We start from the raw sequence: 14,324 nt of genomic DNA, 5'->3' as shown, positions 1-14,324 counted from the left end.
CAAATTTTAAATTGCTTATAACTCGAACACGATCAACTTTAGAGAAATATTACGAGAGACCTTTTCTGTCCAGAATGGTCCAAAAATCTAAAAAAAATTGTCAGGGCCAAAAATATTGATTTTTGCAATTTGATTAAAAAAAATTGTTAAAAAAAATTGGACTACTTTTCGCGTGGGCGACTTCTTGAACCTTATTCTGGGGTGTCTCAAGAATGTGATTATGCAAAAAAATCTCATGGGAATATTTCTTCCAACGAACCCGCCGTTTTCGCCTTGTCTAATGTAACCTAGTGTAACCCTTACAAAGGTTATTGGCTAGCTCAGCCTGGCGTAGGTTCTGCGCTGTGCAACGATGAATCACTCTTCCAAGAATCTAAGGGAGGTTAACCAATAAAATTCGAAAGGTTCACATATTCATTTATTGACCTTATTAAATCAATTAAATACACATTATCGCCATTCAAAATACTGAATGAAGGAAAATTGAAATTTATTAACAAAAAAAAATAAAAACTTATTGTCAAGGAAATAGTTCGTTCAGTAGCACTTTGCGAACACCTGACTGCAAGAGGCTACTTATCTTATGCGACCGTCGAGGCGTCGAGGGATCTCCGTTGCTGTCTTCAGGTCTTGGAGGGACTTCGGCTCCACGTAGCCTCTGTTGACTGAAGGTGGAGGTGTTCGGGTGCAGGCCCTTACTGTAGTTTCATGGTCACCGGTGCAAAACGGCGGCTAGATGGTATTTGATTTATATAGCCTGGTACATGGGCTCTCCCCAGCGACTAATAAAAAAAAACAGTGCGTATTACTAGGTGTCAATAGCACATATGAGATCCACGTTTGGCAAGGAGACCCAGTTCGCGTATAAGTAGACCGTCCTACTAAAGTCAAACGGTCGCAACTAATACCACTGAACATAATCTCCTTGCCAACGAGGGTACACAAAGGAAAAAAAATTGTAATTGAAAACTGAATAAAGTTAATAATGGCAATAAGTGTAAAAAAAATAAAGATAATAATAAATAAAAAAACTCAAGCATTGCTAAGGATCGCTCACCAAAACATTAGCCGAAAAGCACAAGGTAAATTATAATAAAAAAAATACTCACCCCAAATAAGTTGGGAAACACCTATTGTTACAGATAATATTACATTGGTTTTACTTATTTCAAGTTTTATTCAAAAGAGAGCAAATTTTCCGAAGGCATTCATTTTTAAGTGGTTAACATATTGGAGAAAAACTAGTACTGACGAATATTTAATGCTCGCTAATTACAATAAATAGTTCAGGTTTCAGAAAATTATTATTTGAAGTACGTTAAGGGAATAGGACAGGAGCTAGAACAATTGAAGTGCGGAACTTAATTTTTGCATAGCGAATGGGAACTTAATTTGAATGGAAAGACTGCATAATGAAATGTTAACTAAAACAAAAAGGCTTGGAACGAAAATTAACTCAAATGTCAAAGAAACAAAATAAAGAGAAAATCTATATATGAGAAGTAAAACACAAAGGAAGACAAAAGGATGAATTATAGAAAGGAGATGGAACATTGTAACGTTACACTAAGTAGCACGGAACGGGTTTAGTCTTTTAAGGATGCTTTAAAACTATAGAATAAAACTAAAATTAAAACCAATTGGTTTTTAAGTAAACTTTAAGGTTGCAATAAAACCGCTTTCAGATAAAAGGGCCCACACTGAAAGAGGTCAATAAAACCAAAAATAAAAACCTTTTTAAAACTTTGTTTTCTTAAGGAACTGGTTTTAAAGCTGCTGTGTAAGTGCTTTTATAACCATGTTAAAAGACACTTTAAGTGCAGGCAGTTTTAAAGCAAACTTAAAAAGGTTTTTTAAATGGAGACTTTTAAAGACAATTTACGATATTAAGTGATTCTTTAAACCCATGTACTCCATATAGGCTAACACATTTTTACATGTGTTATGATAGTTAGATACGTATTTTTGTAACTATAAAATAATAAAAAGTACTTGGTTATTTCGGACTGTCAAGGTAGAAAAACACTCGCGCACCCAACTTTATTGATAATGTTAACAAAAATAGGTCTAAATAACTCACGCGCCCTAAAATTTCTGACTTTTGGCGATTAAAAAATGATAATAATAAAACAATTTAAATCCGAAAAATATTAATTTGAAAGAAAAATAATTTTATCTGTAATTTTAAAGTTTTAATGTTAAAATAAATCGAATTCATGTCTTTAAGTTGCATATTTATAATTTTTCTGTAAGCCTTATATTGAAATCTATCATGGATTTTAGCATCTCCAAAAAGCAATATGGCCGAAAATCAAATAAAACTATTTATTCTATCGACAGAGAATTGTTAAGATCAAATGGTTTTATTTTATACCTTTCCAAGAACCTTATCCTACATCCTTATCCTACATAAAAGCAAGGTTGCCTTGGAATTAAAACTGTTTAGTTTTAATGCTGCTGTCAATAATGCCAATCGGTTTTAATGTCAATATAACCTTAAAATCGAGGCGTCGTAGTGCTTTGTGTATTGTAATTCTTTGAAAAATAAGCCGTAATGACCAGTTCGTTTATATTTTAAGTACTTGCGATTTATTTCTTCTATACTAACTGTACTTCCACTTTTTACAACACACTACACCACTGTTTCGCTTTAAAACAAATGGCCGACCATTATGGACACGAAAGAAGAGGGGATGAGTTTGGTTTTATTGTTTCTGACGAGAAGCATAGTTTAGTCTTTACGATAACCAAATTGATTCAGTTAAGAGCGTTTGGTTTTAATATAGCCTAATAATTGCTTTTAAGAAAGCAACTTTAAAGAAAACTAAAAAAATAGTTTTAAGGCATATTATTTACTGACATAATAGTCTTGAGATCAAGTAGTTTTAATAATAGGTTTTATTAGTCATATTAAGGGAATCTTTAAAACTGCCATAATACTAAAAGGTCACAAACTAGAATCTAATAAAACCAAACAGTAAGAGGAAGTTCTTCATAAAACTGGTTAGTTTTAAAGTGAACTGAGAATAAACCATTTTAAAACTACAATAAGACAAAATATCTATTAAGATTAATTAGTCTTATTTGATACTCTTATTAGATACTTTAAAACTAGTGACAAATGCTTAACAGTTTTAAAGTTCTGGCAGGAAATCTACAAGGCAACTTTAAAACCATTATCTTCTTATTTACCACAATAAAACCTTTATAAACCTTAAATCAAACTAAAATGTTTTTATTGTGCTATTTGGGTAGTTTTAAGCATGTATCATCTTCGCCCTCAAACCTAAAGCTACCAAAAGTCAAAGCCATTCATCATCATCAACAGCTTTTCGATCCATTGTCGGATGTAAGTCTCCCTTAGGTGTGTCCATTCATATCTGTTCGCTGTTTTTTTGCATCCATTCGTGGCCAGCCACCTGCTTGATGTCATTAGTCCATCTGGTTTGAGGTCTGCCTCTACTTCTCTTACTTGCACTTGGTCGCCATTCAAGAATTCATCATCATCAATGGTGCTACAGCCCTATAAAAGAGCCTCGACCTTCCCAAGTCTATTACGCCAGTGAGTTATATCCATTGCCAACTGTTCCTAGTTTGCTGCGCCTATTTTTCTACCATCCTCATCTACACCATCCTTCCATCTGAGTTTTGGCCTACCCCTATTTCTACTTCCCACAGGCTGTGACATAAGATTCTTCTAAAAGGGTAGTTCTGCTGTGATATTTCTAGATGTCCTGCCCAACGTAGCCTTCCTATTTTTATAAGAGATACTACGTCTTTACCACCAAATATACACTCCTCGCCAAAAAAATTCGAACACCTTAAAATGGGTAATTTTTGATGTCTCGAATCTCCTAAACGTGTCGTCCGATTTTAGTGATTTTTTTAGTATGTTGTAGCCTTATTCTTTAAGAATCTCGACGTAGTAATACTGTTACTGAACAGGTAAATGTCATTGTATACCGGGTTTAACAATAATACTGTGTTTTTTCGTCAAAGTTCGGAACACCCTGTGGAATATTCTAGCATTTAAAATATATTGAAATTAAAACTCGATTGTAGCCTTAGGCTTTCTTAACATTCTGTTTTTTAACTCATTCACTTCTGTTGGATAATAAAAAAGTTAGGTACTTTAACAATTAGCCATGTTCTTCATCAATACAGGGTGTTTCTAAATAAGTGCAACAAACTTTAGGGTTAATTCCGCATGAAAAAATAATGACAGTTTGCTTTGTAAACATATGTCCGCAAATGCTTAGTTTCCGAGATACGGGATGATAAATTTTTTCTTACAAACTGATGATTTATTTATTGCTCTAAAACCGCTTGAGATATGCAAATGAAATTTGGTAGGTTTTAAGAGGTAGTTATTTCACATTTTTTGACATACAGTAGACTCGCGATTATCCTAGGTAATTGGGACCGTGACTACCTCGGATACGGAAAAAACTCGGTTGACACCGAGGTTTGTTGTATTGATAGAAAAACACGTAAATAACGATAACTGTAGTTATTTTGATGACTAAAAACTAATACAGCACTGTATAAAAAAGATAAAAACATTTAACTTATCCATATTTCTGTTTAAAAAAGTCTTTGATTGATTTTTGCGTAAGCTATGTTTCTCTTTTTGAGGCGGCGATGTTACGCCAACGTTGAAAATGAAGGACGTCTACTAACTGACGTCCATTCCTCGTGCTGCTCGATGTATATGGGAGCTGCTTCAAAGGCCTTCAACCCATGGGAATGAGATATCTTTTGAGTTATCTTGTATGTATTTTCTTTTTCTTCTTCATATTTGATGTTAAGAAGTAGATCGGCAATTGCGTCATTTGTCAGTTCCATTTCTTCATATCCATTCATCCAATCGGTGACATGACATCTTGGTGTCCGATTGGAACTAGGGATTGATTGGCCAGGTTGGCTATCATTAGTTTAGTTTTAAAGGTCCTGTGTTTTTTTTTCTATCTGAAATCATTTTTCCATGATTTTTGAAAAGTGGCAAATATATCAACACTGGTTGTGTAAGGGTTTTGTATATGGTTATTTTTGTTTTTTGGCTTAAGTTTCTGCTTCTCATATGTCTACTCAGTCCAAAATATCATTTATTTGCTAGGATTATCCTTCGCTTAATTTCTTCCGTCATGACGTTCTCCTTTGTGATCATGGAGCCTAAGGATGTGAATTTGTCCACCACTTATAGAGTTATCGACCGTGAATTGGTGACCGATGTTTCTAGCTCTTTTGTTGGGTGTTGATGCCATCATCTTAGTTTTCTCCTCATTTACTTGCCGGCCCATATTTTTTGAGGCATTTGAGAAGGTGTTATACATTTCTTATAGCTTGCGTGTTGTGTGGGCAACTAGGCCCACATCATCTTCTTCTAAAGGTGCCTATCTTTTGGAGATGTTGGCGACCACATTGACCCATCTTATTCTATTTACAGCAGCTCGAAATAGATCAGTTGACGTTAGACCAGTCCACTTCCTAATATTGGCCAGCCAGAATATACGTCTACGTCCAGGGCCTCTCCTGCCCACAATCTTGCCTTGTAGAATCAACTGCAGCAGTCGGTATTTATCGTTACGCATAATGTGGCCGAAGTAAGCCAATTTTCTGTTCTTTACGGTGTTAATTATTTCTTTATCTTTCCTTAGCCTCTGGAGAATAGTTATATTGGTTGTGTGGTGTATATATGAGACCCTCAACATTCGTCGGTAGCACCACATTTCAAACGCCTCTAACCGTTTTATGGCATCTTCTGTCAGACTCCAGATTTCAACTCCATAGAGGAGGACACTAAAGACGTAACACCTAAGAATTCTTATGCGTATATTGATACTTAAAGATAAGTTGCACATAATCTTCCTAAGACTGTTAAAAGAGCTTCTGGCTTTTCAATATGAGTTTTTATTTCGTAGCTATGATCCCAAGTATCCTTAATGTTGCAGCCCAGATAGCATATTTTCTGTACTCTCTCTAGGGGTGTATTGTTTACTGTAATTTGGGCGTTTATGTTGGTGTTTTTACTAATGATCATTATTTTTGTCTTCTTACAATTTAGTTTTAGGCCGTATTTGTTACATGCTTCTACAACATTATCCATGATCCTTTGGAGCCCCTGAGCACTATCTGCCAGAAATACTGTATCGTCTGCATATCTAATATTATTTATAAGTTGTCCATTTACTGCAATACCTTCTTCTGATTCGTCCAAGGCCTTTCTAAAGATGTTTTCAGAGTATATGTTAAATAATGCTGGTGACAGTATGTAACCCTGTCTTAACTCCTTTTTCGACTGTGAAGATTTCGGACAGTTCATTTTCAAATCGAACTGTTCCTTTTTGTTGGAGATATACCACATCATCTGCATATGCCAAAATTTGGATGATTTATTAAAAATATTTCCTCTGTTGTCTATGCGGGCATCTCTGAGAGCCTTTTCCAGAGCTGTGTTAAAAGCAGACACGCCAGCGTATTTCCCTGTCGCAGCTCTACATGCGTTTTAAACGCCTGTGATTGTTCGCCCTGTATTTCGACTTTTGCAAACAACTTTACGCATTGTAGCCTTAACCAATCTTATCAGTTTATCGGGGATGTGGAACTCATCCATGGCTTCATACAATTTATTTCTTAGGACACTATCATAGGCCCATTTAAAATTTAAGAAAAGATGGTATGTGTCGATATTGAATTCATTGTTTTTTGCAGTATTTGCCTTAGCACAAAGATCTGGTCTGTTGTTGATCGACCAGGCCTAAGACCACTTTCATATTCGCCAAGAAGCTCCTCTGAATATGCACTTAGGCGACCATTTGAGATACTCGAAAATCTTTTGTATGCTGTATTAAGGAGGGCTATTCCTCTATAGTTTCTACATTCCAATTGATCACCCTTTTTGTGTAGCGGGCAAACGATTTCAATTCCGGGAATTGTTCCTCATTCCAGGCTCTCAGTATTATTTTATATTTTTGATTAGTCAGACTAGCACCTCCACATTTAAGAAGTTCTGCGGGTATACCGTCACTTCCTGGAGATTTATTATTTTTTAGGTGTTTTATTGCATGTGTATTGGTGTATTCCGGTAGGTGTGAGTTGACGTAATTAATTAAAAATAATAAAAATAAGTTAACGACGAACAGTAAAATATTTATTTATTTTGGTAACAAAAAGGTGTTTTGCTTAGATCTCGGAAAAGGGTCGATTGTTAGCGAGAGTGCGGGCGTGTCCGCGTGGTTCGCATGCTGCGAAGAGACTGTCAGAAAGCCACAGACGCTAATCTGTTTGTGTTTCTACCCTCTGACCAGATGGGCAATAAATTATTTAGATCTTGCTTATAAAAACAGAAACACTTCTGCAGTTTTAAAACGAATGCATGTCCAAAGTGAGTTGTTGACGTAATGGTCTGATATGGTAATTAATTTATGGGGAATCAGATTGTTTAAATGAACACACCAAAAACATATGGTTAGGGCTGCATTTCGTTTCGTAAAACCGTGTCTTTCTTAGCATCTGGTTTGTATATTAACTGTGACTTTTATATGACCCATATTATTTCGTTTTGAGAAAAATTATTAAAATTAAAATTAGCAAAAATACTAATTAAAGCGTATCGCTATAGGTGTATTGTTGCTTGCTCCTGGGGGTGGTTGATTTGGATCTTGTACTTCGATAGTAAGTAATTCTTTATAGTGTTCCACTCACCTTTTCAATATTTCTTCTTTTATATTGAGTATATACTCCTTATCCTTACATAGTCTGAGCATTGGTTTGAATTCCTTTCTTGCATTATTCAGTTTTATAGAATTTTCTTGTTTGATTTTCCTTTTTTAATGCCTCAAGTCCTTCCAATATTGCAGGCTCCCTTAATGAAATAATATGGCTTCATCTTCGTAACTGTATTTGTTGAACACATAAACAATAAAAATTAATCTTAACGTAAAACTTCAAACCGCCATAATCGTAATCAAACATAAAAGTCATAAAAGTCAGGTTATACTCCTCTTCTTTTCACACTTCTAATTTGAGTGACAAGTGACAATCAGGCTGTCAGTGGCGCGAAATTCAAATAAAGGACTACAATATTAAGTTCGCTTTTTTCTTCTATAAATGCTTTTTTCTCTTCTAAAATCTTTATATTTTTGCTGTTTTTCTCGGGTTCTTCTTTACTGCATCAGTTTATATGCAATGTTCTTTCTTCTTCTAATGTCCTCATACTCAGCATCGAACCAGTCATTGCGTGGTGGTGGTCTTTCCTTCCCTAGAGTATTATTTGCTGCGTCTTTAATATTATTTTTACACATTTCTCATTGCTCACTAATTGTTAGATTCTCATTAATTATGCAGTTAGTTTCGATATAGTTTTGAAACCTTTCTACCGTTTGCGGATTTTTTTATAAGGCGCGTTGTTTTGTACGGTATTTATACCATATTAGTCACAAAATAAATTCCAATATAAATAGTTTTTTTCGAAATTGATACATGATAATGACCCCTTAAAAGTAGTTTTATTAATTAGATTTCCACCGAATCATATAAAGCAGTTACGTACAATCCAACAGTATATTAAGATGCGATTTTCATTCCATTTATTCTGCTAGGAGTATATATCCTTTATTTATTTCAAATTGTATTGTTTCAGAGGTCACAGGTGTTGGGTAACAAAATAGAAATGGAAATCACCCAACTCATCGAGAAAAATCCGACGATATTAAGGCTGGGATTGCATTTAGAATACAACGATGCCCGGCATCGTATCGCCAAACACCTACAAAGAAATATTGACACAAGTAAGTAATTTTCGCTTTTTTTTTTTAATAAATATATAATAATCTTTTCTTACAGGACATTTTTCGTAACGCCATATCAGTATTTGTTGTTTTTATAACAAAAATAACTACAACGACTATAGGTTAGCGGTTTACCACCATATCATAAACCTACTATTTTTTTTTGCATTTCTACATCATCAAATCTTTTCTAATAGAGTCGATATGTTTTTCAAAGTTCAAATGTATTTTGTTTTAATTTTTCCAAGTGGACCGGAAGTTGTTATTAACAAACAACTTATAACAAACAATATCCCGAATCGCTTCGAATAAATGCTTCTACTCTCTTGGTAATTTTTCTAAAAATGCTTCCTTTTCGAGTTATTTGCAATTTTTTGTTGACAAATGCCTTAATTAGTGATTTTTGGATTTTTTTTACAAAAAAAACTACTAAATGAATTGCAATTCTACGAAAATATTTATAACCTTTAAACCTTCGAGTAGAAGTAAGAATATTTTGACAAGGCTCTAAAAGTGTTGCAAAAGAAACTTGGTCCATAATAAACGATCTTCGTAATAAAACTCACACAGCTCAAACATTTTCCCTTCCAGACCCAGAAAATCTAAATGATTACTTTGTTAATGTGAGTAAAAATATAACATCAACTATTGTATCACAACAAGATCCCATTTCATATCTCCCTAATTCAGGAAAGGTCTCAAATTCATTCTTTATAAGACCGGTTGATAAATCTGAACTGATTCAGACAATCAATAATATCAAAAGCAAATCTTCCTGTAGTACCGATGGACTATCCATAAAAATTTTCTCAAATCTCCCAGACAGTGTGTTGGGAGTCCTCATCTCTCTAATTAATGATTGTTTTGAGAAAGGTCAATTTCCAGAGTGCCTAAAGACGGTCATCATTATTCCTCTTCATAAGGGTGGTGAAAAATCAAATGCCTGCAATTATAGACCTATTGCATTACTACCGGTACTCTCCAAAATTATTGAGAGACTCATAAAAGCCCGACTTATATCCTTTCTCGTTGATAACAATATTTTATCACAAAATCAGTTCGGCTTTTTAAATAATAAATGTACCACAGATGCCATGTTTTGGTTTAACTACATGTAACTACATGAGGTTTATCAAGCATTAAACAATAATCTGCACACCGCCACTGTTTTTTGTGATTATGCCAAAGCTTTTGATTGTGTGAATCATGACATTTTGATAAAAAAACTAGATTTCTACGGAATTCGAGGTATTTCTTCGAACTGGTTTCAATCTTACTTGGATAATAGGAAACAACTGGTTAGAGCAAATGATACAGACTCTAGTCTCAAAAATGTTTTATGTGGGGTACCACAAGGTTCAGTATTGGGTCCTCTACTTTTCCTTATCTTTATTAATGACATGACTTGCTTAAAAATCGATGGAAAAGTTTTTCTTTTTGCTGATGATACCAGTATCACTTGGAGCAACTCAAATATCGCAACTCTTCATGCTACTATAACTTCTGATCTACTTACAATAAAATCTTGGTCCGATTCAAATTTACTCTCTTTTAACGTAGATAAAACAGTAGCATTATCCTATAAAGGAGCTCTTCAACCCTTAGCTCTTCATAACAGCCAGATCAGTATCGTTGATTCTGTAAAGTTTCTTGGTATTTTTTTTTAGATCGCAATCTGAAATGGTCCCTTCATATTGATGTGTTAAGCAAGAAACTATCCTCAGCTTGCTTTGCAATAAGATCTGTTTCGAAGGAAATTAATTTAGCCTCTTCCAAAATAACATATTTTTCTTTGTTCGAGTCACATCTTCGATATGGTCTCCCTTTTTGGGGTTCTGGTACGGCTGCCCAATCTGATGTTATTTTTAAATTACAGAAAAGAGCAATAAGATCTGTTTGGCCTCAGATGAACAACACAGTGCAGAAGCTACTTCAAAGATCACAGGATTGTAACACTACCTTCTTTATATATTTTAGAAACTGTTTGCTTACTTCGTAAACATCTACATGTCTTTCCAGCAAGACCTAGACATGACTATTCCACCAGAAATTCTACCTTTGACATCTATTTACCGATCCCGTCCAGTGAGTTAGTAAAGAAATCTATATTATATTCTGCAAAAAAACTTTACAACCATCTCCCTCTACAACTTAAATCTTCAACGTCTTTCCCCAAGTTCCGTAAAATGACTAAAGCCTATTTATGTGAAAGACCATATTATTCAACAGCAGAGTTTCTTAACCAATAACTAAGAAAGTACAGTATTCTTATTTATAAGTATAATCTTAATCTATATTTGAGTGTCATATGCAGCAGCTTAACTTAACTTATTAAATTTCTTAAGGTAGATTATGCAATTTGCAAATTTTTTTTTAAATTTTGCAAATATTGTTACTGTTTTTTTTGTTTCTCTTCATTATTTTTATTTATATAGACGATTTATATCATTTTAGTAAATTGTATTTGTTATTTGTTATTGTTCTTATTTATGATTCTTGTAAGCTTTGTCTATAAAATTGTTAAATTTTTCATGACAATAAAGCATATTTCTATTCTATTCTATATAAGTGGTTTCTCTCGTGCTAAAAACATAGTTTTAAATTTAAACAAAGATTTACGCGCCGTGCACCTTTATCACTGCTACCACTGTACACACTTAGGTACACGGCAACGGTAGATTACTCGAATGGCATATTTGAAACATTTGTCCGTGTTTTCAGCGAGATAGAAACCATTGATGCTTGTCAAAATGCTTGATACTTGAAGGTTTATAGATTATGAAGCCTTTTGTAGAATTACAATTCATTTAGTAGATCTTTAGAAGAAATGTCCCAATAATCACTAATCAAGGCATTTTTTTCAACAAATAATTGCAAATAACTGGAAAAGGAAGCATTTTTACCAAGAACAGTTGAAGACCTGAAATGCTAATAGATTTAAGGGCCACTTTTTACAAATATCCTTTTATTGTTGCTAAGTGATCTATGTCCCTATGCCAATGCACTGTTAAAAGATCTATGTGCCAAACACTCTCCAAACGGATACAAAAAATTCCAATATATCTTTTAGCAGTGCATTTAGCAACAATAAAAGGATATAATTTGTAAAAAGTGGCACTTAGATCTATTAGCATTTCAGGTCTTCAATTACCAAGAGAAAAAAGTATTTATTTTAATTAAAAAAACATTTATTCCAAGACAATTGTTGTTTTGTTATAGGTTATTTTTTAATAACAATTGTCAGCCCACTTGGAAAATGAAAAAAATTTGCGGTGGAAATACAAAAAAAATAGTCTCCATATTCCGTTTCTAAGTGTCTTTTTAAGAGTAAATCGCTCGCCTATTATAGATCTCACCAATTATATTTTGAAACGTTAACACCATTTTTGCTCATTTTTAATCATATTCTAGCTTTTTTACTCCGGAGAAATACGTTTTTCTCGGGACTTTGGATACTATAGATATCTAGCCAGCTTTTAGTTGATATTTATCTTGGTTTGTTTTTATTGAATCTCTCTATTGTATCTCTCTATTGGTGCGTATTGGATATCAGTTTTCTATAATTTTAAACAATTTGTTTCTGTCGACCCAGTCGAACGCTGTTTTCAGATCTATAAATGCAGTATGCGTTTTTAAGGTAAATTCTCTTCGTTTTTCTATATTTGCTTCATAATGACAACATTGTTGATATAGGCCAGAGTCGATAAGTTTTGAGACAAAAAAAATTACTAACAGTATGGAACTGATTGCAGATGGAAGAAAATATAACCAAAAATTAAAAGAAAAATAATTGATTGTAGAAGGAAGCAAATATAACCAAAAATTAAAAGAAAAATAATTATTGGGCGATCTGAGGTTAGGAAGTGGAGGGGGCTGAATTTTTAAGGGTAAAAAAATGGTTTATTATAATTTCCGGCTAAACTACCGGAGAAGTAGTCTTGTGCAGAAGCATTCTTATATACAGAAAAGTTAAATGGCGAAGTTGTAGTACTAAAAAGATGTATAAGTTTTGTATTTACCCTTTTTCACATAACCTCAAAATTTATTCCGAAAATTCTAGTTTTTGGTTTTTTATTTTTATCTTCCACAAAATACGTATGTATTTTTGAAAATTTGGTACAAACTTACCTTTTTATGTCCCAAACACACTGTAAAATTTTAATCTAAAGTTTTTTGATTTAAAATATTAATTTTTCCCCCATTTTGATTTAATATCGAAAAAACGTCCTAATTTTCAATATAAAGATCTTATGTCAAAATATCTGCTTTTATAAAAAAAGCAGATGTACCTTTTATTCGTTGAAATCTACACTTTATGATGGTGTAAAAAATTACACGTCTATAAAAAAGAACTTTTTATAATAAATCCTTTTTATTATTTATAGGAGAGAATATAAAGTAATTTGACGATATAAAATGCTTAAAATTGAAAAAATTACACTAATAAAAAAGTACTTTTTATAATAACACGGTTTTGTTATACAGGACACAAAATGTTTCGAAATAATAAAATATGAATTTTTAGTAGGTGTATTAACTGTTAAAATTATAATTCCAAAAATTACACTAGAATAAAAAAGTACTTTTTATAATACCACGGTTGTTTAAAAATATTTATATATAATAATTAACTTACAAAATATGAATTAATTTTAAGTATATTCAATTATTTATTAAAAAAAGATACGCAACAGCCGTGCTCGAACTAGGGAACTCTCGATCTGCAGTCTAATGCCACTGACCCACCATCAATTTGTAGATATCGATTTATTAACGTACTTTAAAATATCATTGCATTAGTCACATTTTTAAAATAGTTTGAAATAAAAAAAAATCGATTTATCCATACAGGTGATTGATCAGTGGGGTAAAGCTCCGTAGATCCGTTATAGTAATAGATAGCAATAAAAGTTAATAACAAAAATTGTAGCCAGCTTTGATTACAGATTGATAATCAGTAATCGCAAATTGTCAGTTTTAGACAATTCAGTCATGGCTTACCTAAAATTTGGATAGATTTATACCCGTAATTAATAATTTTCTCTGAAAAATGAAAATATATCGAAAACTAATAAATTTAGACATAGGGAATGTTATATAAAAATTAAAGTACGGTAATAGTACTTTTCGATAGTGATATAAAAATACAGGTTGTTTCATTTAAAATTACTGAGAAAATAATGTACTTGCGTTTTGACTCACCCTGTATTTAATATAAAGAAAATTAGCAATATCGATCATTTATGAAAATTTTGACAATAAACAAAAAAGTCTGGCATCAATAAACGTTTGCCGTTATGATTTTTATTTATACAGGGAGTTAAACTTGTTACGATTTTCATGTAAAATTGGTTATAACTTTGTAAATACCCTGTATAACATACTAAACCTTTATATTTTTGTAATGGAGAAGTTAAGAAGATTTCGAATATAAAATAAAATACAGGGTGTTCCATTTACAAAAAGAATGTGTGTGTGTACTTTGTACCCACATAAGAAGTTATACTTCTACTACATATTATGTGATTTTTAAGA

At 32.8% G+C, this 14,324-nt stretch overlaps 1 protein-coding gene across 8 annotated transcripts in view; it reads left to right on the top strand.

The window, feature by feature from the left end:
- The window catches only part of LOC114328837 (tropomodulin), a 386,380-nt gene that overhangs the window by 257,885 nt on the left and 114,171 nt on the right, over nt 1-14,324 (top strand). For all 8 annotated transcript variants that reach the window (XM_050657612.1, XM_050657613.1, XM_050657614.1 and 5 more), the window contains exon 7: nt 8,642-8,789. In XM_050657612.1, the coding sequence (XP_050513569.1) occupies nt 8,642-8,789 (148 nt within the window). The remainder of the gene's footprint in view (nt 1-8,641; nt 8,790-14,324) is intronic.

Source organism: Diabrotica virgifera, chromosome 8, assembly GCF_917563875.1.
Source record: "Diabrotica virgifera virgifera chromosome 8, PGI_DIABVI_V3a".
Taxonomy (NCBI): Eukaryota; Metazoa; Arthropoda; class Insecta; order Coleoptera; family Chrysomelidae; genus Diabrotica; species Diabrotica virgifera.
Note: the sequence above shows the minus strand (reverse complement) of the source record. Positions and strands in the feature narration are given on the sequence as shown.